Raw genomic sequence first — 22,130 nt, 5'->3', positions numbered from 1 at the left:
CCTAGGCTCCCCTGCAAGGAGGAGGTGGGCTGGGGCTGGCGGGGGCCGGCTCTGAGCGGCATCTGTCTACACAGATGTGGACGAGTGTCTCAGGGTGCCGGGCCTCTGCTCTGGGGGCGACTGCACCAACACAGTCGGGAGCTACGTGTGCACCTGTCCCCGTGGGTTTGCCAGCAACCTGGACGGCACCCGCTGCCTGGGTGAGCCGAGGGCGCTGGAGGGCAGACGGCGGCCAGACCGGCCCCTCGCGCATCTCTCTCTGCAACCCTCGGGCCCTGCTAGCCCTCCGATCTCTATGTCCCTCTGTCTTGTTTGGATCCTGGTTTCCATCCCTCTGGCATCTGGCCTCCCTACCCATTAGGCTTTGCGCTCTCTGGACCCCAGTCTCGCGCCCTTTGGCCCTCCATCTCCATGCCCTTTAGCTCTCTCATCCCCTGGCTGGCCTCTCGGCTGCACTGCCCACCTCCCTGCGCCCCTCTGCCTCTCAGATTCTAGGCTCTTCTGGCCCACTGGCTGCCTCTCTGGCCTCTCTGGCCCCCTGCCTCTATGCCCCTCTGACCCTCTAGCTTTCATCTCTATGCCTCTCTGCTTGTCTAGCTCCATCTCTGTGCCCTCCTGACCCTCCAGCCTCCCTCTGTCATCTAGCCTCCACCTCTGTGCCCCTCTGGTCGTCTAGCCTCCACCTCTGTGCCCCTCTGGTCGTCTAGCCTCCACCTCTGTGCCCCTCTGGTCGTCTAGCCTCCACCTCTGTGCCCCTCTGGTCGTCTAGACTCCACCTCTGTGCCCCTCTGGTCGTCTAGCCTCCACCTCTGTGCCCCTCTGGTCGTCTAGACTCCACCTCTGTGCGCCTCTGACCCTCTAGCCTCCATCTCTATTCCCCTCTGGTCATCCAACCTCCATCTCTGTGCCCCTCTGGTCATCTAGCCTCCACCTCTGTGCCCCTCTGACGCTCTAGCCTCCATCTCTATGCCCGTTTGGTCGTCCAGCCTCATCTCTGTGCCTCTCTTACCTCTAGTTTTCATCTCTGTGCTGTTCTGGTCCTTTACCATCCACCTCTGTGCCCCTCTGGTCCTTTATCACCCACCTCTGTGCCCCTCTGGTCCTTTGTCACCGACCTCTGTGCCCCTCTGGTCCTTTATCACCCACCTCTGTGCCCCTCTGGTCCTTTATCACCGACCTCTGTGCCCCTCTGGTCCTTTATCACCCACCTCTGTGCCCCTCTGGTCCTTTGTCACCGACCTCTGTGCCCCTCTGGTCCTTTATCACCCACCTCTGTGCCCCTCTGGTCCTTTATCACCGACCTCTGTGCCCCTCTGGTCCTTTATCACCCACCTCTGTGCCCCTCTGGTCCTTTATCACCGACCTCTGTGCCCCTCTGGTCCTTTATCACCCACCTCTGTGCCCCTCTGGTCCTTTATCGTCGACCTCTGTGCCCCTCTGGTCCTTTACCATCCACCTCTGTGCCCCTCTGGTCCTTTATCATCCACCTCTGTGCCCCTCTGGTCCTTTATCGTCGACCTCTGTGCCCCTCTGGTCCTTTATCACCCACCTCTGTGCCCCTCTGGTCCTTTATCATCGACCTCTGTGCCCCTCTGGTCCTTTATCATCCACTCTCTGTTCCCTCTGGTCGTCTAGCCGCCATCTCCATGCCTTTCTGCCCAATGGCCTCTCTAGACCCCTGTCTCTACATTTCTCTTTCCCCTCCCAAGGAGTTTTTAGGCTCATGCATCTCCCCCCACACCCTTGTGTTTGAGATAGGGAAACTGAGGCCAAGAGAGGGGTTTGTTTGAGCCAGCTCAGCAAGTCCAGAACAGACAGGTGTCCACACCCAGCTCCCCAGACCCCCAGCCGCCGTGGGGTCCTCTGGGCTGTCCCTCCCCCTGAGTGCCCACCCTCCTGTGATGCCCCACACCCCGCCTGGCCCGGGCGGGGGGACCCTTGGGCTCTCACTCCCTGTCCTGCTGTCTTGATGAGCTGGTCGTTAGACTTTAGAAGTTGCCAGCGGCCCACAGGGCGAAGGGACCCGGAGTATGCACACTCGTGAGAGGGGCTGGGCAGAGTCCTGCATTGGGAGGAGGGGGCTTGGCAGTTCCCCAGCACCCACCCGCCTCGGGCTGGGCCTCCACCAGGCAGGGCTGGGGTATTGTGTTTGGAGTTCTGCCCGTGTGCTGTGGCCAGCACCAGATCTTCTATTCCTCCACCTCTGGGGGCCACCGTGGCGGGCATGGAGGACCCCTCTGGGCACGTCCCCCAGCCTGGGGGTACTTCTCCCAGCTATGGAACAGCGGAGGCTGGATTTCAACCAAAGTCAGGTTGCCTCCAAACATGGGCTTGGGATTCAGTCCCCGGTGTTGAGTGCCACCCGAGCTGCCCACAAACTCTATGACGTGGGACAAATGACATAGCTTCTCTGTGCCTCAGCTTCCTCCTCTGTAAAATGGGCACACAGGCAGTCCCTACCTCATGGAGTCGTGCAGAGGGGCAAGTACAGTTGGTGGAGCGATTTGCCTGGGGCTGGATATTGTGGATGCTCAGTACACGTTCACCGAGACAGGGGAACGGTGGCGTTGGGGCTGTGGCCGCCTGGCCAGGCCTGATCACAGCGGATGCTTAAAAAGCAGCGGCAGCATCGTGTTTGTTGAAATTCTTCTGCTCTGTCTCTGTCTTTCCTACTGGAGAGGCAGCCACCTGGTCAGGTCCCCTGGGGTTTGCTGGTCTGGCCTCCCATCCTCCCTTGCCCTTCAGCAGTTGTGTGACCTTGAACGAGTCTGTTGACCTCTCCCCGTCTGGGAAGCCCAGCCCCCGTCGAGAGCTCAGGGCTGGTGCCAGGAGTGCAGAACCCCGACTCCCACACGGGCAGCTGGGATGTCCCCAGGTGCACAGAGTGGGGCCGGGGAGGCGGGAAGAGTTTGCGTGGTTTCTCAGCCTGGGGCAGGGCAACAGCGGCGGGCAGCGGCCCTCCCAGCTAGTGGGAGGGGTTTCTCCACGGCGGGCCCCCAGCCAAGATCTATGGGATTTTAAACCTAAAAATATGCTCTTTGAGTCAGGGCCTCAGAAATCTGATCACCGCACAAAGCCGGGCTCGAGGGAACAGTGGAAAGTAGAAGAGGGACCGTGCTTCTCATACCTGATGGGCGTCTGCCTCAGTCTCCCCAGGGGCTGCAGCCATCAATCCACTATCGGGGTTCCTTCTCAGTTTCACAGCCTCTTAGGTTTCCCCGGGATGCCCAGGGCTGGCAGGCAGGCACACACAGCTGTGGATCCTGGCATCCCCACCTGAGCGTCCAGCCTGACCTCCCACCAGGGAAGCCCCCAAACCAAGAGTTTTTCCTCAGTGTGGTTGAATACCCACAGTGACGGGGAGCTCACGACCAGTGCAAGCTTGCGTTTTGGGGATGCTCTTGCGTGAATGAGCCCAAATCTATCTCCCTGGGGTAATTTGGAAAGCTTGGTAATAAAAAGTGTCACTCAGTGAGCATCGGCCACGTGCCAGACACGATATGCTCCACTTTTCACGTGGGCGTCACTTTCCCCAGGTGAGGTGAGTGCTCTGAGCATCCCCATTCCACGGATGGGGAAGCTGAGGCACAGGGAGGCAAGGAGACCTGTCCTGCGGGCAGTGTTGGTGGAGCTGGAATCAGAACCCAGGTCCGGTAACTGATCCGCCCCACTTCGGTTGCAGACCACCGGGCCGGCACCTGCTTCTCGGCGCTGATTACGGGCCGCTGTGCCGGGGACCTCGCCGGCCACTACACTCACAGGCAGTGTTGCTGCGACAAGGGCAGGTGCTGGGCGGCTGGCCCGGCCCCTGAGCTGTGTCCTCCGCGGGGCTCTGGTGAGTGGAGGGGGGGCTGCCTCTCGCCTTCCTCTGCCCCCCGCCTGCAGGTTGGGGCCCCGGGACATGCTGGGGGCTGGCCTCAAACCTTGCTTCCTCGCAGAAGAGTTCCAGCGACTGTGCGTGCAGGGTTTCCCTCTGCTGCCCTCCTACCCTGGACCCTTCCCTGGCCTTCCTGGCTTCGGATCCAACGGCGTGGGTCCCGGCCTTGGGCCAGCGCGGCACAGCCCCCACGGCTCCAATGGGCATGGGGTTCCCAGCCTGGGCCTCGGCGATGCCAACATTGGTGAGGCCTGGGACCTGGGAGGAGGGGTCCTAGACCCGGGAGGGGGATCCAGGCCTGGGCAGTAGGGGTGAAAGTACCCACAGTGGTCTGGGGGTGGGAGGAGGTTGGGGACCTGGGCCTCAAAGTCAGGGTTTGGGCCATGGCTGGGGGTCTGGGCTCAGGGTGGGGGTCTGAATCTAGGGCAGGACTCTGGGCTGAAGTGGGAAAGCCTGGACATAGGAGGCAGGGTCCAGGCCTCAGAGTGGGGGTCTGAGCCCAGAGGCAAGGCCCAGACTCAGGGCCCGGGGTGGGGTGGCCGATGCTCAGGTGCCCCCGCTGGCCTCACGGCAGGGACGGCCACACTGAACCAGACAATCGACATCTGCCGACACTTCACCAACCTGTGTCTCCACGGCCGCTGCCTGCCCACCCCGTCCAGCTACCGCTGCGAGTGTCACGTGGGCTACACACAGGATGTTCGCGGCGAGTGCATCGGTGAGTGGTGGCCGGGCTGGGGGGCAGGTAGCTGCACCCTACCTGGCTGGGGCTCAGGGTCCTCTGCCCGCAGATGTGGACGAATGTGCCAGCAGCCCCTGCCGCCACGGAGACTGCGTCAACACCCCCGGCTCCTACCACTGCGGGTGCCATGAGGGTTTCCAGGCCACGCTCACCAAGCAGGCGTGCGTGGGTACGGCCGGCCATCGGAGGGTGGGGACGACATGGGGCCTGGCCGGGGGTGGGGGGCATCCTTTGTCTGCCACCTGAATTAGGGCCGAGCCGAGGGGCGGGGCACCTGCTGACTGCCCGCCTCCCTCCCCGCAGACGTGGATGAGTGCGTTGTCAGCAGTGGCCTGTGCCAGCACGGCCGCTGCGTCAACGTGGAGGGCAGCTTCCAGTGCATCTGCAACGCAGGCTTCGAGCTCAGCCCTGATGGCAAGAGCTGTGTGGGTGAGTTGGGGGTGGGTGGGTGTGTAGGGGGCTTCTGGGCCCCACGGGCTGTCTTCGAGGGCCCCCTTGCATCTTCTGTGCTGCTCTGTCACCCGCCTCCCTCCCCACGATCAATTCTCTGCTCACCCTCTGAGCCCAGCCAGCCGAGCTGAGGTTTTTCTTGTGTCCACCTCTGGTTCGCTTCTTCGTTCCCCCCTCCCTGAATTCACTCCATGCACCCTGGGAAGGGCTGTCTGATCCTGAGCCTGAGGCACACCCCCTCTCCTGTCCCACGAGGTGCCCCCCACCCCAGAGAGATGGGATCAGGACCATGGAGAGCGCCCTGCTCATAGGCTACGGCATCCGGGGTACCATAGCTTGTGGGGCACTCTGGGACCCCCTTTATTCTCTTCTGTCACCTTGTCTGCGGAGACCTGCCTTCAAGTCCTCCCTTAACAGGAAGGATTTTCTCGTTTCTGCATTCTTTCATTATTTATTCATTCATTCATTTTTAAAAACCTTTTTAAGCATCTTTATTGGTATATAATTCACATGCCGTGAAGGTAGTCATTGAAAGTGTGCAATTCAATGGCTTCTAGTATATTCAGAGTTGTACAAGCAGCACCGAAATCTAAGTTTAGAATATCATTATCATCTCATCTCCATTAGTAGTCATTCCAGAATCTTCTCTCCCTCCCCTCCCCGGCCCTGGGCACTAGGCTAATCAATTGGCTTTCTGTCTCTGTGGATTTGCCTGTTCTGGGCGTTTCGTGTAAGTGGAATCACATGCTATGTGGCTTTTTATGACTGATTTCTTCCACTGAGCATGGTGTTTTCAAGGTCCGTCCACGCTGTAGCGTGTGTCAGGGCTTCACTCCTTTTCGTGGCTGCGTAGTATTCCAGTGTGTGGGTGAACCATTGTTTTTATCTTTTCATCAGTTGATGGACATTTGGGTCTTCTCCACTTTTTGCGATTATGGATAACGCTGCTATGAACATTCACGTACACGTTTTTGTGGGGATCTTTCAATTGTTCATTTCTTTTTCTTTTCTTTTTGGGCACAATCCTGTATTGTTCAAAACGGATACGTTTTTTTTGAGGAAGATCAGCCCTGAGCTAACATCTGCTGCCAATCTTTCTCTTTTTGCTGAAGAAGACTGGCCCTGAGCTAACATCTGTGCCCATCTTCCTCTACTTTATATGTGGGACACCTGCCACAGCATGGCTTGCCAAGTGGTGCCATGTCCGCACCCGGGATCTGAACCAGTGAACCCTGGGCCGCCGAAGCGTAACGTGCGAACTTAACCGCTGCAACACTGGGCCGGCCCCTCAAAACTGATACTTTGATAATTAACTCATTTCTGCACCTACCACCTTCCTTTAGACTATTTTAAATAAGGTGAGATTCACACAAGATCAACTGAATCACTTCAAAGTGAACAATTTAGTGGCCTTTAGTAATTCCCAATGTTTGTGCGACCACAACCTCATTTATTCCGGTTTTTTTGTGTGTGTACAGCAAAATATGCATAGCTTTTTTTTTTTTTTTTTTTTTAAAGATTGGCACCTGAGGAGCTGGCCCCGTGGCCGAGTGGTTAAGTTCGTGCGCTCCGCTGCAGGTGGCCCAGTGTTTCGTTGGTTCAAATCCTGGGCACCGACATGGCACTGCTCATCAAACCACGCTGAGGCAGCGTCCCACATGCCACAACTAGAAGGACCCACAACGAAGAATATACAACTATGTACTGGGGGGCTTTGGGGAGAAAAAGGAAAAAATAAAATCTTTAAAAAAAAAAAAAGATTGGCACCTGAGCTAACATCTGTTGCAAATTTTTTTTTCTTCTTCTTCTTCTCCCCAAAGCCCCCCAGTACATAGTTGTGTATATTCTAGTTGTAGGTCCTTCTGGTTGTGGCATGTGGGACGCCGCCTCGGCATGGCCTGATGAACGGTGCCATGTCCGTGCCCAGGATCCAAACGGGCGAAATCCTGAGCCACCAAAGCGGAGCGCGAGAACTTAACCACTGGGCCACGGGGCCGGGCCCCACATAGCATTTTCAAGTGCACAATGTGGTGGCATTTAGCACATTCCCAATGTTGTACACACACCACCTCGTTTATTCAAAAGTTTTTTACAGCAAAATATATATAGCACAAAACTTACCACTTTCACCCTTTTTAAGGGAACAATTCAGTGGCATTTAGTGCATTTCACAATGTCGTGCCCCATGACCTCATTTATTCTTGGAATTTTTTTTTTTGCGTTTTTTTATTGTGGCAAAATATACACATTTACCATTTCAGCCATTTTTAAGGGAACAATGCGGTGGCACATAGTGCAGTGTTGCATGGCTACCACCTCCCTTAGTCAGCTTTGAACAATATTTACCGAGCGCTGACACGTGCCAGGGTGGAAGATACAGATGTGAGCAGGGAGCCCCGTCCTGCCCAGGGGAGCTCACGTTCCAGCGGACACACTGATGTCCAGGCAGACACAGTCAGACAGCGATGTCCTGTCCGACTCCCACGCCCCTGGGAGGGGTCCCCGGGGGGCTCAGCTCTGGCTCTGCTCTGGAGAAGCGAGAGGGAGGGGCCGGTCCACACGGCAGAGCTGACTCAGGGAGGGGCGAGCACCCAGCCTCGCCTGCCTGGATCCAGCCTCTCCGGGTGTCCCCAGACCACAACGAGTGTGCCACCACCACCATGTGCACCAACGGCGTGTGTCTCAACGAGGACGGCAGCTTCACGTGTCTCTGCAAGTCCGGCTTCCTGCTGGCGCCCGGTGGCCGCTACTGCATGGGTGAGGCTGGAGGCTGGATCAGAGGCAGAGATGGGGAGGCGGGAAGGGCCGGCGGTGGAGGTAGGGGGGCTGCGACCCATCGCGGTGTCCCCGCGGCCTCCGTAGACATCGACGAGTGCCAGACACCGGGCATCTGCATGAACGGCCACTGCACGAACACCGAGGGCTCGTTCCACTGCCGCTGCCTGGGGGGGCTGGCAGTGGGTGTGGACGGCCGTGTGTGCGTGGACACCCACATGCGCAGCACGTGCTATGGGACCCTGGAGAAGGGCTCCTGCGCCCGCCCCTTCCCCGGCGCTGTCACCAAGTCCGAGTGTTGCTGTGCTAGCCCAGATCACGGGTTTGGGGAGCCCTGCCAGCTGTGTCCCGCTAAGAACTCTGGTGAGCATCCTGCTGCCCGGCCCCCACCAGCTTTTCATGGCCCCGCGCTCCATCAATCCTTGCTTCCAGTCCATGACTCTGGGGGATGAGGGGGCGGGGGTCTTGGCTCCCATGGGGAGGGGAGGCTTCTCTTCGCTGGGGGCTCTCCCCAAGAAGAGATTGAAGGAAATTGCTCTTCCCATGGCGGGGTCATCATAGTCCCAGACTCCTGCTCAACACTGAGGGGCCGTGTCCTTGGGCTACATCCTATAATGGCAGCAATGGCCATGACCCCTCTCGCCCTACCCCCCCCCCCCCAGCTGAGTTCCAGGCCCTGTGCAGCAGTGGACTCGGCATCACGGCGGATGGCAGAGGTGAGTGGGGGCAGTGCCGGGAGCCAGCAGGGGGCAGGGTTGTGGTTGGGCCCTGTATTTTTTTTTTTTTTTTTTTTTTTTTGCTGGGGCTGTGGAACAAAGTGCTACAAGCAGCGGAAATGTATCATCTGGCTGTTCCAGAGGCTAAAAGTCTGGGATCAAGGTGTCGGCGGCGTGGGTTTCCTCGGAGGCTGCAAGGGAGAGTCCATTCCTTGCTTCTCTCCTAGCTACTGGCCATCTTTGGTGGTCCCTGGCTTGCGGAAGCATCACTCTGATCTCTGGTTTCATCCTCACATGGTGTTCTCCCTGGGGGCGAGTCTGGGTCCACATTTCCCCTTTTTATAAGGACACCAGTCATACTGGCATGCGTTGGGGGATCCACCCTAATGACCTTGTTTTAACTGGATTGCCTCTGTGAGGACCTTACCTCCAGATAAGGTCACATACTGAGGTTCTCGGGGTCAGGACTCCAACGTGTGGATTTGGGGGTCACAGGTCAGCCCGTGACAGACATGGCGGATGCGGGAAGCCGTGCTTCCTCCCATGGCTCCTTCCCCTCCCTGCCATCTCCTTCCCTCCTGAGCCCTCCTTTCTGTCCCGCTCGCTCTGCCATCTCCAGCGGGATTCTTCCCATTCCCCCAGGACTGGCCAGTCCCTGCCCGGGGACCCCTGGCTGATCTCCTGTGGCCAGCAGGTCTCAGCCCAAAGCTGAACCGTTGCAACTTGAGGGGGAAGGAAATTCCCTGCATGTGTGTCTTTTTTCACTTGTTTGCTGATCAAACACACACACACATGTGCACACACCCACACACACACATTCCTTCCTGAAACAGCCTTTCTGCCTGAGCGGAAATAAAAGGATTTAAGATGCGGTTGTTTCCCATTGCAGGATAGGTGTCCTCCCCCTCCCCCCCCCAAGTTAAAGGCACAGATTCTGGAGGCACATGCCCGGGTTCAGCTCCCACCCATGCCCTTTACTGATTGAATAACCTCAGACGAGTTACTTCCCCTCTCTGTGCCTCAGTTTCTGTGTCTGTAAAGTGAGGATAATAACAGGACCCATTTCAGGGGTGGCGTGAGGGTCGGAGGAGTCAGCGTGCTTGGCACCAGCCAGTAAGCCTCCTGTGAAGTTAACAGTTGGGACTTCCTTTATTTTTATTATATTGCTGCTGTGCAAATGTCTGGTCTGTGGGTTCCAAACTGGGGACAGTTTTGCCCCCAGGGGACATTTGGCAATTTCTGGAGAAATATCGGAGAGCATGCCGGTGGCGTCTCGTGGGTGGAGGTCAGGGTTGCTGCTTGGAATCCTACCGTGCCCAGGACGCCCCCCCCCACCAGCAGAGAATGTTCCAGGTTCAAATGGCCCCAGTGCTGAGAAATCCTGTTCTAGAGTGAGAGGAGGCGGGGTCTGGGCTGGAGCTCCAGCCCCAGGGACACGTGGCTTCTGGAGACCCCTGGTGAGCCGGGGCGGCTGCTGATGCCCTCTGCCCGCTGCAGACATCAACGAGTGTGCCCTCGACCCTGACGTCTGTGCCAACGGCGTGTGCGAGAACCTGCGGGGCGGCTACCGCTGTGTCTGCAACCTGGGCTACGAGGCGGGCGAGGCTGGCAAGGAGTGCAGGGGTGCGTGTGCCCCGCGGGCGGGCGGGTGTCCCGGGGAGCCTCCGTGCGCGGACCCCTCACCCCACTCTCCCGCCCCGCCCTGCAGACGTGGACGAGTGTGCCCTCAACAGCCTCCTGTGTGACAATGGCTGGTGCCGGAACAGCCCTGGCAGCTACAGCTGCTCCTGTCCCCAGGGCTTCAGCCTCCGGCAGGACACGGAAACCTGCGAAGGTACGGGATCCCAGCACGCTGTGTGCCCTGTGGATGCACACGGACACACACACACAGATGGCTACACACGCTGCATGTGACGTGGACATGCACAGACACACACAGATGGCTATACACACTGTGTGTGGGGTGTACACACACATGCATGCACACACAGACAGCTACACATGCTGTGTGTGGTGTGTACACACACAGACACTCATACACACAGATGGCTACACACACTGCGTGTGGCATGTACATGCACAGACGCACACACGTGCAGGCACACACTCTGGAGCTCTGTACACACACAGGTACACACTCAGACACACATGTGGTGGGTACACACACAGACGTACATATGCTGAAAGATGCATGTGTACTCACTTTCACACACACATTCACACTCCCACACACCCGAGGACATACATACATTCATCTTCTGTCTCATACAGTTATACACACTCATGAGTATGCACACTCAAACCCAGAGATGCCCCCATTCACACACACACTTGTTCTGACACTTTACACACTTGTCTTCACAGCCACACACAGTTATACCCTCAAAGGTGCACCCTTATGCATGCACTCAGATGTTCACACGTGTGCATGAGATCACTCAGTTCCACACACCAGTACGCACTCAAAATACATGTACACACCCACAGTCACACTCGAAGACACTCCCACACAGTCACACACACTCACATGCACCTTCTCGAAGAGTGTGTGTCCACATTCTCTCACACACACTTAGGCTCACAGTCACACACACTTATGTGTGCACTCACACACACCCTCACAGACCTACACACCTGTGCACTCACACACGCTCACACATAGGTGCTCACATCCACAGAAGATGTGCCCATCCTTGCTCACACACACGTGCTCAAGCACGTGTGCCTGCTGTTGCCCACATATCCTTGGTGGCAAAGACCTTGCCTGTCCTGCAGCCCCTTCCACACTCACGGATACACGCACTCACATGCACACATGCTTGACCCCACCTCCCCGGCCTGCATCTTCTTTCCCGCCTCCCCTGACAGCCAAAGCTTTCCACAGCACCGTCCTCTGTCCCCAAGGTCACCAGAGCCCCCCACGTGTCCCTTCTCAGACCCTGTCCTGTTCACCCTCTGCAGCCGCCTGCTCCTCACTTCCCCAGCTGACCCCAGCCACGTCCAGGCCTCTGTCCTCTGTTTTCCTTCCTACTTCTCACTCTTGTCCTATCTTGGCCATGACCGACCCTTGAGGGTTGCCATTCCCCACTGCATCTGTTCCTCTGTGCTTTTCACATGTGCACGCTCCCAGGAGCACGTGTGTCAACGTGCTTGCAGGGGTGAACAACGCGATTCACTGCAAATGCACGCGTGCCTGCACATCCCATTTCTGTGCATGCACACGCCCTGTCTGTGCACGCACGTGCTTGGACACACTTGCACCACCCTTCGCTGGGCTCTGGCAGCCCCGGGGGGAGCAGGGGGCCCTGGCCGGGTGGGGCTCACCCTCCCGCAGGTCAGGGCCCAGTGGGGGCTGTCCTCGCAGACATCGACGAGTGCCTGTCCAACCCATGTGTGAATGGCATGTGCCGGAACCTGGCCGGCTCCTACGCCTGCGAATGTGCCCCTGGCAGCCGGCTGGGGCCCTCCGGCACCGTGTGCCTAGGTGAGAGGTCCCTGATCTCACAGGGGTCCAGGGGCCCCGCTGCCCAGCTCTGTGTACCCCCCCCCGGTGGGGGAGGCTGGGCCTCCGTGGGTTGGTTTGCAGCTGTGCGGCTGGCAGGTGAGCCAGGTGCCCTCTGTCCCCAGACAGCACCAAGGGCACCTGCTGGCTGAAGGTCCAGGATGGCCGCTGCGAGGCGAACCTGCTCGGAGCCACCTTGCGGTCTGCGTGCTGCGCCACCCTCGGGGCCGCCTGGGGGAGCCCCTGCGGACGCTGCGAGATGGGTAATGCCCCTGATGGGCTCCTAGGGGTCTCCCAGGCACGGCCACGGTGCCCGCCGGGGTGCCCTTCAGAGAACTGGGGTGGAAGAGGTCCCCCAAGTCTGGATGGAGGGAGCGATTCCTCTCCTGGTCCTGGTTCTTCTAACCGCAGACCCCGCCTGTGCCCGCGGCTTTGCCCGCATGAAGGGGCTCGCGTGTGAAGGTAATTCCCCCGTCGCCGTCCCCCTCGAGCTGCACGTGGGCGGGTGGGTGTCAGGGGAGCTGCCTGGGGTCCCTCCCTGAAATCCTTTGAGATGGAGAGAGACTCCCCATCCTGGTACCCTGGTCTTCCCCACAATGCCCCAGCTCCTGAGGCTGGCACTGTGCCCTGCCACCTCCCCAAGGACAGCTTGGGTCCGGAGCTCCCAGCTCCTGGGAGCCCCCAGCCCTCATCTCTCCCCTTGTCTGCCACTACCCAGATGTGAACGAGTGCGAGGTCTTCCCCGGCGTCTGTCTCAATGGGCGTTGCCTCAACACCGCCGGCTCCTTCCGCTGCGAGTGTCCCCAGGGCCTGACGCTGGACACCACAGGCCGGCTGTGCGTGGGTGAGTCCGTGCGGGGTCCCCATGCAGGGCCATCTGCCCTGCTTTCACTGTCTCCACGCCCAGCGACTGGAGACCCTTTCCAGGAACACGAGGGACCCAGGGAGTCCTCTGGGACCATCCACCTCCCTCAGCATCCATGGCTCAAACACTCTCCCCAAATGGCTCACATCCAGCTCAAAGGCTCTGAGATTTTTCCCCCTGGATGAGAGTTTCTTGGCTTTGCCCCATCAACGTCTTGAACCGGAAGTTTCTTAGCCAAATGCACGTGTCGGCCAGCAGACAGGGCTCCGGGTTCTATCAGTTTTCCCTTCTGTAGTCCCACCGACTCATTAGTAGCCTGCTCGTCGGCACCCCGGGGCTGGTCACCCGTAAGGCAGGCGGGCCAGTGACACTTCTCGACTCTGATCTTCTTCTAAACTGAGTTTCAGCTGCACAGCGGGTCTTCTCAGTGACCCCAAAATGCGAGTAAGGAAGGAAGGTCACTGAGGAAAGAGAAAACAGCCTTGCCTTGCAGGACCCCCTGTGCTGAATTCAGGGCCGGGTGACGTGCAGAGATGCGAACTCTGGCTCGCGCTGGTCCGATGTGACCATTAGCCCTGGACAGAGGCATTGGGCCCAAGAGACCCCAAGAAGGACCCCAGTGGGTGTCTCAGCACTTCCAATTTCCCCCAAAGATTCTATAAGGGGGTCTCATCCTCCAGTGGACCCACTTAAGCATATGTTTCTTTTGCAAAGAGAAAAAGTTGTCCCGGACGAGGGGTCAGCACACTTTTCTGCAAAGGGGCAGAGAATAAGTATTTTTGGCTCTGTGGGCCGCATGGACTCTGTAGCAGCTACTCAGCCCCAGCGTGTAGCGCAAAAACAGCCACAGGCACTACGGAGACAAAGGGACACAGCTGTGTGTCAATAAAACTTTACTTACAAAGACAGGCAGCCGGCCCCCGGGCTGTGTCTACTGGCCCCTGTCTTAGCCCCTCGTGTCTGGCGTTCAGGACAGTTTGTCTGCTCTCAGATGGTCTTGTTCACAGATTAAACACACAGATGCTGGAGCCGGGTGGCCTGGTTTGAACCCGGCTCCACCTCCTACTGACTGTATGGTCTCGGACAAGCTGCCTGATCCTTCTGTGCCTCTGTTTTCTTGCCTGTAAAATGGGCACGATAATAGTGTTTTCGTCTCGGGGTGATTTTGAGGATTCGATGATTGATATGCTTAGAGCAGCACCCAGTACCTAGCAAGCTCCCTCACAGTGTGAGTTATTATCATTAAAACAGAGTTGTTGGGGGCCAGCCCAGTGGCACAGTGATTAAGTTCATGTGCTCCGCTTTGGCTGCCTGGGGTTCACAGGTTTGGATCCTGGGCATGGACCTACACACCGCTCATCAAGGCATGCTGTGGTGGCGTCCCACATATAAAATAGAGGAGGATGGGCAACAGATGTTAGCTCAGGGCCAATCTTCCTCACCAAAAAAAAAAAAAAAAAAATTTATTGGATGACATCAAATCTCAGCATGAAGAAGTCTCTCCCATCTCAGTCTTCCTGTTGAGGGGGATGTTTCAGATGGGTGCTGCTGAGGGAAGCCGTAAAGCCCATGTGGCAGTGGGCACCGTGTGGCAGGGGTGGGTGGAACTCGGTGACTGTCCCTCCACACAGACGTGCGCCTGGAGCCGTGTTTCCTGCGCTGGGACGAGGACGTGTGTGGGGCCGCCCTGCCCGGCAAGTACCGGATGGATCTCTGCTGCTGTTCCGTGGGCGCCGCGTGGGGGGCCGCATGCGAGGCCTGCCCAGAGCCCGAGTCCCCAGCGTTCGCCAGCCTGTGTCCCCGGGGGCTGGGCTTTGCCAGCCGGGACTTCCTGTCTGGCCGGCCCTTCTATAAAGGTGTGTCTGGGCTCCGGGAACCTGGAGGACGGGGAGAGGGCACAGCATGGGCAAAGGCCCAGGGGCCGGAAGCGAGTTTGAGAGTCAGCAAACCACGCACCGTCAGAGGTGCGAAGGACCCCGGGATGCCGGGTTGCTGTGACAGCCCGTGCCCCGCCCCGCAGATGTGAACGAATGCAAAGCGTTCCCCAGCCTCTGCGTGCACGGCACCTGCCGCAACACCGTGGGCAGCTTCCGCTGCTCCTGTGCGGGGGGCTTCGCCCTGGACGCCCATGAGAGGAACTGCACAGGTATGTGCCCACCTCTGCCTCTTGGGGGGGCACCTGTGGGGCTAGGGGCCACCAATCGGATGGCGTTAAGGCTAGTTTGTAGGCGCTTCTTGTCCTGCCCGCCTGCTGTGTGACCCAGGGCAGGTTGCCACCCTCTCTGGGCCTCAGGGACCTGGCTGTCAAAGCTGGCACAGGGGCCTCGGGCTGGGGGGGCATTCCCTGTGCTCGTCTGGGGCTCCCGCGCGGCCGCGTGTGTCTACAGACTGGGAGGCCCGGCCCCTGTGCCCTCTCTCCACAGACATCGACGAGTGTCGCATCTCCCCCGACCTGTGTGGCCAGGGCGCCTGTGTCAACACCCCGGGCGGCTTCGAGTGCGAGTGTTTCCCCGGCTACGAGGGTGGCTTCGTGCTGATGAAGAGCTGCGTGGGTAGGCGGCTGGGCCGGGCCGCGAGGGTCCTGGCCGAGCGGAGGGATGGTGGGGACGTTGGTGTGACGGATGCGGGCGGAGGGGGCAGGCGTGTGCGGAGCTGTAGTCCAGCTGGGACACAGCGAGCGTGGGCGCCATGCGGCGTCGTCCCCAAAGGCAGCCAGCCACTGGGTCTGGGGGACAGAAGGGAGACCTGGGGACCACGATCTGGGCAAGTTCTCCCAGGCGGGTGTGGCGGGAGAAGACGCGAGGGCCTGGGAGAGAGGAGCCTCTTGTCCTCGTCCTTTGTTTTATTCACTCAGTGAACGTTTCACGTGTATCTGCTCAGGGGACTGCAGAAGGCAGGAGCAGGGGGCCCTTCTTTCAGAGCTTGTGACCTAATTAATAAAACAAATCCCCAGAGAAATGCGAAGCAGCCACCGTCAGAAGCACTCAGAGGGGCCACATGGTGGGGTGGGAGCGTGGACCCCCGGGATGTACCCTGTTCTGTGGGGCTTGAGGTTGTGGCTGAGAGAGTGGGAGTAAATGGGGTGAAGAGGGGCTGAAAGAGTAGCCTGGAGGGAGAGCAGCATGTGCAAAGGCCCTGGGGTGAGCCTGAGGGCTAGAAGGAGCTGCTGTGCAGAGGGCCAGGTGGAGGGAACAGCGTGTGCCAAGGCCCTGAGGTGAGCCTGAGGGGTAGAAGGAAGCATGGGAGGCTGGAGTGCGAGGAGGGTGGTGAGGTGGGGGGCAAGGCTGCCTGCTTCTGGCGCTGATGCCCCGTGGGGCTGGGCCTTGCCTTTCTGCTGTGTCCCGTGCGGGTACCAGGGAGGGGGCTTCTGAGGGCCTCCTTCAGCGACTCCAGGAGTGTCAGTCTTGTGGCCCCGATTCTCCTGATAATTGCAGCTCGCTCCCTGGATGACTTGTCCCTGCTCCTCCCAGCGCCAACCCTGCTCCCCTGGTTGCCTGAGCCCAAGCCTCCAGGCACCCCGGGGAGTCCACAGGCAGCTCCTGGAGCCCTCGTGCCCTCCCGGCTCAGCACCTTCACACCTGCTCTCTCCCCACACGCCCAGATGTGGATGAGTGTGCGCGGGACCCGCGGCTGTGCCGGGGCGGCACCTGCACCAACACGGATGGGAGCTACGATTGCCAGTGTCCCCCTGGACACGCACTGACGGCCCAGCGCACAGCCTGTGAGGGTGAGCGTGCAACCGGGTGTGCAAGTGGGGGAGTGAGTGTGAGTGGTTTGAGTGAGATACTGGGAGCGTGTGTTTGAGCCTGTTTTGTGTGAATGTGCAAATGGAAAAGCAAGTGTGCAAGGATGGGTCCGTGTGTGTGTAAAGTGTGACTATGCATGGGTGTGAGATGGAGGGAGTGTTTATGTGTGTGTGGGCATGAGAAAGTGTGAGTGCACCTGTGACTGTGTCTACCCACACAGTGAGTGTGTGATGGGTGCTTGTATGCGAGCCTGTGTGAGTGTGTACATGTGTGTCTCCACAAGGGTGAGTGTACCTGTGTGTGTGTTTGTGAGTCTGCATGAGCTGTGAGAGTGTGTGGGTGTAAATATGTGTTTGCACGTGGGTGAGTGTGTTTGTGGGTGAGTGGGTATGAGGGTGTGTTTGTGGATCTGTGAGTGTTAAAGGGTGTGAGTGTAGATGTGTGTCGAGGGGAAGTGTGTTTGCATGTGCGTGCATGCAAGGGTTGTTTGTGAGTCTGCATGAGTGTGCAAGAGTGTGAGTGTGTATCTGGCTGTGTATTTACACAAGGGCAAGCATATGCACCTGTCAGTAGGTGTGAGGTGAATTTGTGCACCCACGTGAGTGTACACATGGCAGTGAGTGTGCATTTGATTGTGAATGGTATCTACTGAGGGTGATTGCATGTGAGCGGGCATGAGGAGGTATGTGTGTGTGAGCCTATGAACGTGCACGTGGACATGTATATCGGTGTGGATGTGTGTTTACAGAGGGTGACTGTGTGAGAGTGTGTTCGTGAGTGTGTAGACACACCCACAGGGTGTGTCATGTGAGCGCCTCGGCGTGTGCACGTGTCCGAGGGTCTCAGGGTCAAGCAGATGGCTGGTGGGGCCCAGCCCGCCCTTCGCTGGGGGCCCCTCGCCCACCAGCTCTCGCCGGGCCCCCGCCAGCCGTGCACTCCCCCCAGACATCGACGAGTGCTCCCTGAGGGATGGCCTGTGTCCCCACGGCCACTGCGTCAACGTCATCGGCGCCTTCCAGTGCTCCTGCCACGCCGGCTTCCAGAGCACCCCGGACCGCCAGGGCTGCGTGGGTGAGACGGGGTCCCCGCGGCTCATAGGCACCTGCCCCCGGCCCCGGACCCCGGCCCCATTCCTGCCCCCAGATCAGCCGCACGCTGGACCCTCTCCCCCGCTGTTCTGCCCCCGCAGACATCAACGAGTGTGGCACTGGGAACGGCGGGTGTGACGTGCACTGCGTTAACACCGAGGGCAGCTACCGGTGCGGCTGTGCGCCCGGCTACTCGCTGATGCCCGACGGGAGGGCCTGCGCAGGTGGGTGGGTGCCGAAGCAGGAGGCGTCTGCCGACCCACCCTGGCTCGGCCCCGGCTAAGCCAACCAGACCCAGGCTGGCCACCAAGCCTGTGCGGGGTCCCTGGGCTCCCCTCTGGCCTGGCCCATCCACAGCATAGCCCCCCTGCCCCCCAGATGTGGACGAGTGTGAAGAGAACCCGGATATCTGCGAGGGCGGCCAGTGCACCAACGTGCCCGGGGGACACAGCTGCCTGTGTTACGACGGCTTCGTGGCCATGCGGGACGCGGGGACATGTGTTGGTGAGGAGCTGGGACGTGGGGTGGAGGAGACAGTGTGGGAACTCAGCCACCAGGCCTCCCACAAGGAGGCACGTGTGCAAGACAGGCCCCAGGTCCCATCCCGTCACAGGCAGGCGGGGGAACAAGGCTTTGCCGTAGCGATCGGCGATCTGCTCGTGGCCACGACGCCCTGAGCCGGTGCCAAAGCCCATGGGGTCTCATCTGTAGCATCAGGGCGCCCGGACCTTGTTCCTTTGAAGCACATTTATTGAACACTCACTGTATACCCAACGCACACACAGGCTTGTGCCCGCTTCCGAGGGCTGCACTTGAAAATCGCTGCAGACCAAGGGGCGTCACGCAGAGGAAGGTGGGCGAGATGGGAAAGCCCCCCAGAACTGTGTTCTCTGAGCCCTGCCTGGGGACCCCAAGCTGCTGGGGCCGTCATCATCATCCTCCCTCAGCGGCAGGTCCTCACGTGGCCCGGGCGGCCGATGTATACTGGGGGCCCATCAGGATAGAGCAAGGGGCAGAGTGGGGACGTTCCAGGAAGGAAGAATGTAACTCGGTGCCAAGGAGACGTGTCTAGCCCAGGGCAGCTGGGAGAGCTCCAGATCGCAGAAGTCTTAGCGAGCACTTATGGGTCCGGGACCAGAGAAAATAGGGACTGCTCCCAACTCCATGCCCTTGTTGCAGGTTCTCCTCAGCATAAAGGCTCTGAAAAGGTCTGCAGGAGAAAAATCCAGTTAGCTTGGTCTGACTCAGAGTTTTCTAAATGTGTTCGGCTATAAAATCCTTCGGGGAACGCGGGCCCAGTGTGTTCCATGGAGCATGCTCTGTAAAATGTTGGCGTAACGCAGCTGCCCAGTGCTGGGGCCCGAGGGAGCTCCCTGGCCCTGGAGATGGGCAAAGAGAACCCCAAAGCTGGTGCGATGCTGGTGCAACCCCATCCCCCCTCACCTGCCTCCTCTCCCGTCATCCCCTCACCGAGCGCTCAGGCGTCACGGTCTCTGTCCCCACAGACGTGAACGAGTGTGACCTGAACCCCCACATCTGCCTCCACGGGGCCTGCGAGAACACAAAGGGATCCTTTGTCTGCCACTGTCAGCCGGGTTACGTCATCAGGAAGGGGGCCACGGGCTGCTCCGGTGAGCCGGCGGTCAGCGGTGCGGGCCGAGGGGGCCCCGAGGGGCCAGCTGGGGTCATGGGGTCTGCCGCGTCGCTCGGGGCAGAGCAAGACCAGACGTCATTCTTAAAGATTCCAGGGGTGGGTCCTAGTGTTCAATCAGGAACAGGACCCAGTCCAGAGCCCCGGGCTCCTCTTAACCCACAGCCCTCCGGGGGGCCGCTCTGGAGCCCCCAGGGTCCGCAGCCTGATGATTTTCAGCGACACAGGGACAAACATTTCAGCATTTCAACGCTTATCCTTTTAGCCTCCCAGGGCAGCCGTGATGTGACCACAAGCCAGGTGGCTCAGAACCACAGAAATGTATTCTCTCTCCAGAACAGTTCTGGAGCCAGAAGTGCAAAATCAAGCCCGTCTTCCTGGGGGCTCTGGGGGAGCTCCGTGCCCCTCTCCCGGGCTCTGTTGGCCCCCGGCCCTTGGAGATGCTTGGTCCGTAAACGCGTCACTCCAGTCTCCGTGTCTCGTCATCACGTCACGTTCTCTCTGTGTCTGTCCAGATTTCCCTCTGCTTCTAAGGACCCCCGTCCCTGGGGCAGGGTCCCCGTAATCCAGGGCGACCTCCTCTCCCCTTGGTGACACCCACAAAGATCCTATTTCTGAATAAGTTCCCGTTCCCAGGTTCCGGGAGTTAGGACTCGAACGTGCGTTTTTGGAGGACACTGTTCTGCCTGCTAAAATTAAGCAGTGATTTTAACGTGGACCAGAATCAAGTGTCACGTCACAGAGCGTCAAATGCAGGGCTTCTCAGGGGCTGTTGGTGTCGTTCGGAAATTTTCTTTTAAAATGCATTGTCAGTGAAAACAGGAGGCGGTGTGAAGACCCGTTCAGTCCACAATAGCTCAGTTGGGTGATGGAGAAATGGGGCAGAGAGCAGAAGGATGATGCAGGACTGACCGAGGACTGGAAATCCTACTGTAGAGAGAGGGGGCCGTGTTCCTTAGGACGGTTACTCTTAGCGTCTGCCCTGAGTCTCTCATGCTGCCATTTCAAGACATTTCTGAGGGCTGCTGGGGGTCGTGCCTCTTGGATTTTCAGGTTTCCCTCTTGGGCTCTGGGTGAAGGTGGAAGCATCTGGAGGCGGGGGGCCATTTCTGGGCCAGCCCTCCCCAAGGGGGGGAGGTCCCTGCTCTGTCTCCTACGACTACACTTCAGTGTCCCCGCTCTGCCCCCAAAGCCCTATTTCTTCGAGGCCCAGGCCTCACGGGGCTGCTGTGTCCTCCTCCTGTCTCCTGGCCCTGCCCCTCCTGTGACTGGGTCCCTCCCCTCTCAGACGTGGACGAATGTGCGCTTGGGGGACACAGCTGTGACAGCCATGCCTCCTGCTTCAACGTCCCCGGGAGCTTCGCCTGCAGGTGCCAGCCGGGCTGGGCGGGGGATGGCTTCGAGTGCCACGGTGAGTGCCCGGGGGCGGCAGGTCCAGGCAGAGCAGCTGACGGAGGTCGGGGGCCCCAGATCGGAGGGTCTGCCCTCCCCCCTGCAGCCCCCCAATGCACACACCTGGGGGGCCCCGGGCTCCGTCTCCTGCAGATCTGGACGAATGCGCCTTCCGGGAGCACCGGTGCAGCCCCAGAGCTGACTGCCTGAACGTCCCCGGCTCCTACCGCTGCGCCTGCCGTTGGGGTTTCGCCGGGGACGGCTTCTCCTGCGAAGGTGAGGTCGGGGGGTGGGGGGAGGGCAGGAGGGGCCCCGAGGGGACGGCCACGTGGATTGGACTGCACGGTGGCTGCAGCGGTCAGTTGGCGTCCCGATTCGCACCGGTTCACCCACGGCTCCGTGGACGCTGAAAGCATGTGTCCTCAGCCCACGGGGGCCAGGCTCAGAGTCACGGGGGGTGGTCCTCCGCCCCGGGCTCTGAATGTGTGGAGCCTGCTGGACGTGGGGAGCACCTGCCGACTTCCCTCCACCATGGATCCTGAGTGACCAGGTCCCCTCTCCTTCCCCTGGCCCTGACTTGGTCACCTGCTCACCGAGTCGGGGTCCGAGTTCTCAGTGCTACTTGCCTGCTCCCTGGGATCCTGGGTGACGGTGAAGGGTACAAGTGATGGGGACCCGCCCCCCGCCTGCCCTGCGCGTCCTGGCCAGCTGGCCCCCACTCTGCCTCTTGGGGCCCCTCAGACAGAGACGAATGTGCGGAGGACGTGGACCTCTGCGAGAACGGGCAGTGTCTCAATGTCCCCGGCGGCTACCGCTGCGAATGCGAGATGGGCTTCAGCCCCACGGAGGACCACCGGGCCTGCCAGGGTGAGGCCTGGGGCTGCCAGGGTGGGGGACAGGGCGGGCGGGTCCCTGCAGCCTGCTGGCACTGGGGGCGGCCGGGGTGGGCTGCCAGGCGGGGCGGTCTGACCCGGGGTCCCCACAGACGTGGACGAGTGTGTCCTGGGGAACCTCTGTGTGTTTGGGAGCTGTGAGAACCTGCCTGGAATGTTCCGCTGCGTCTGCGATGAGGGCTACGAGCTGGACCGTAGTGGCAGCAACTGCACAGGTGAGGGGGCAGCAAAGAGGGGGGCAAGGGGACGCGAGAGTGGGGGCGGGGAGGGGGCACAGGTCACTCAGATCTCTTCTCCACTGTTGTCTCCTGGGGCGGCCTCGTCTGACCCCCATCTCCAATAGCGCTCCTGTTCCCATTAAGCTTCTTAGCTGGTATCTGTCATCCTCTGAATAAATGCCTCGAATGAATGAAATCGTGCTCCCCCGTGACCC

The 22,130-nt window shown here is 59.7% G+C and overlaps 1 protein-coding gene across 1 annotated transcript in view; it reads left to right on the top strand.

Moving 5' to 3' along the window:
* FBN3 (fibrillin 3) overlaps nucleotides 1-22,130 on the top strand; it is a 63,288-nt gene that overhangs the window by 5,708 nt on the left and 35,450 nt on the right. Inside the window, exons 9-35 of the mRNA XM_070622884.1 lie at nucleotides 75-200; nucleotides 3,683-3,835; nucleotides 3,939-4,121; nucleotides 4,452-4,595; nucleotides 4,669-4,788; nucleotides 4,923-5,048; nucleotides 7,704-7,826; nucleotides 7,932-8,207; nucleotides 8,507-8,560; nucleotides 10,058-10,183; nucleotides 10,269-10,394; nucleotides 11,925-12,044; nucleotides 12,188-12,325; nucleotides 12,474-12,524; nucleotides 12,781-12,906; nucleotides 14,559-14,783; nucleotides 14,948-15,073; nucleotides 15,351-15,479; nucleotides 16,529-16,654; nucleotides 17,619-17,744; nucleotides 17,863-17,985; nucleotides 18,140-18,265; nucleotides 19,267-19,392; nucleotides 20,701-20,823; nucleotides 20,958-21,080; nucleotides 21,546-21,671; nucleotides 21,790-21,912. Of these exons, the coding sequence (XP_070478985.1) occupies nucleotides 75-200; nucleotides 3,683-3,835; nucleotides 3,939-4,121; nucleotides 4,452-4,595; nucleotides 4,669-4,788; nucleotides 4,923-5,048; nucleotides 7,704-7,826; nucleotides 7,932-8,207; nucleotides 8,507-8,560; nucleotides 10,058-10,183; nucleotides 10,269-10,394; nucleotides 11,925-12,044; nucleotides 12,188-12,325; nucleotides 12,474-12,524; nucleotides 12,781-12,906; nucleotides 14,559-14,783; nucleotides 14,948-15,073; nucleotides 15,351-15,479; nucleotides 16,529-16,654; nucleotides 17,619-17,744; nucleotides 17,863-17,985; nucleotides 18,140-18,265; nucleotides 19,267-19,392; nucleotides 20,701-20,823; nucleotides 20,958-21,080; nucleotides 21,546-21,671; nucleotides 21,790-21,912 (3,594 nt within the window). The remainder of the gene's footprint in view (nucleotides 1-74; nucleotides 201-3,682; nucleotides 3,836-3,938; nucleotides 4,122-4,451; nucleotides 4,596-4,668; nucleotides 4,789-4,922; nucleotides 5,049-7,703; nucleotides 7,827-7,931; nucleotides 8,208-8,506; nucleotides 8,561-10,057; nucleotides 10,184-10,268; nucleotides 10,395-11,924; nucleotides 12,045-12,187; nucleotides 12,326-12,473; nucleotides 12,525-12,780; nucleotides 12,907-14,558; nucleotides 14,784-14,947; nucleotides 15,074-15,350; nucleotides 15,480-16,528; nucleotides 16,655-17,618; nucleotides 17,745-17,862; nucleotides 17,986-18,139; nucleotides 18,266-19,266; nucleotides 19,393-20,700; nucleotides 20,824-20,957; nucleotides 21,081-21,545; nucleotides 21,672-21,789; nucleotides 21,913-22,130) is intronic.

Source organism: Equus przewalskii, chromosome 6 (genome assembly GCF_037783145.1).
Source record: "Equus przewalskii isolate Varuska chromosome 6, EquPr2, whole genome shotgun sequence".
Taxonomy (NCBI): Eukaryota; Metazoa; Chordata; class Mammalia; order Perissodactyla; family Equidae; genus Equus; species Equus przewalskii.
This window is presented reverse-complemented; position numbering and strand designations above follow the sequence as displayed.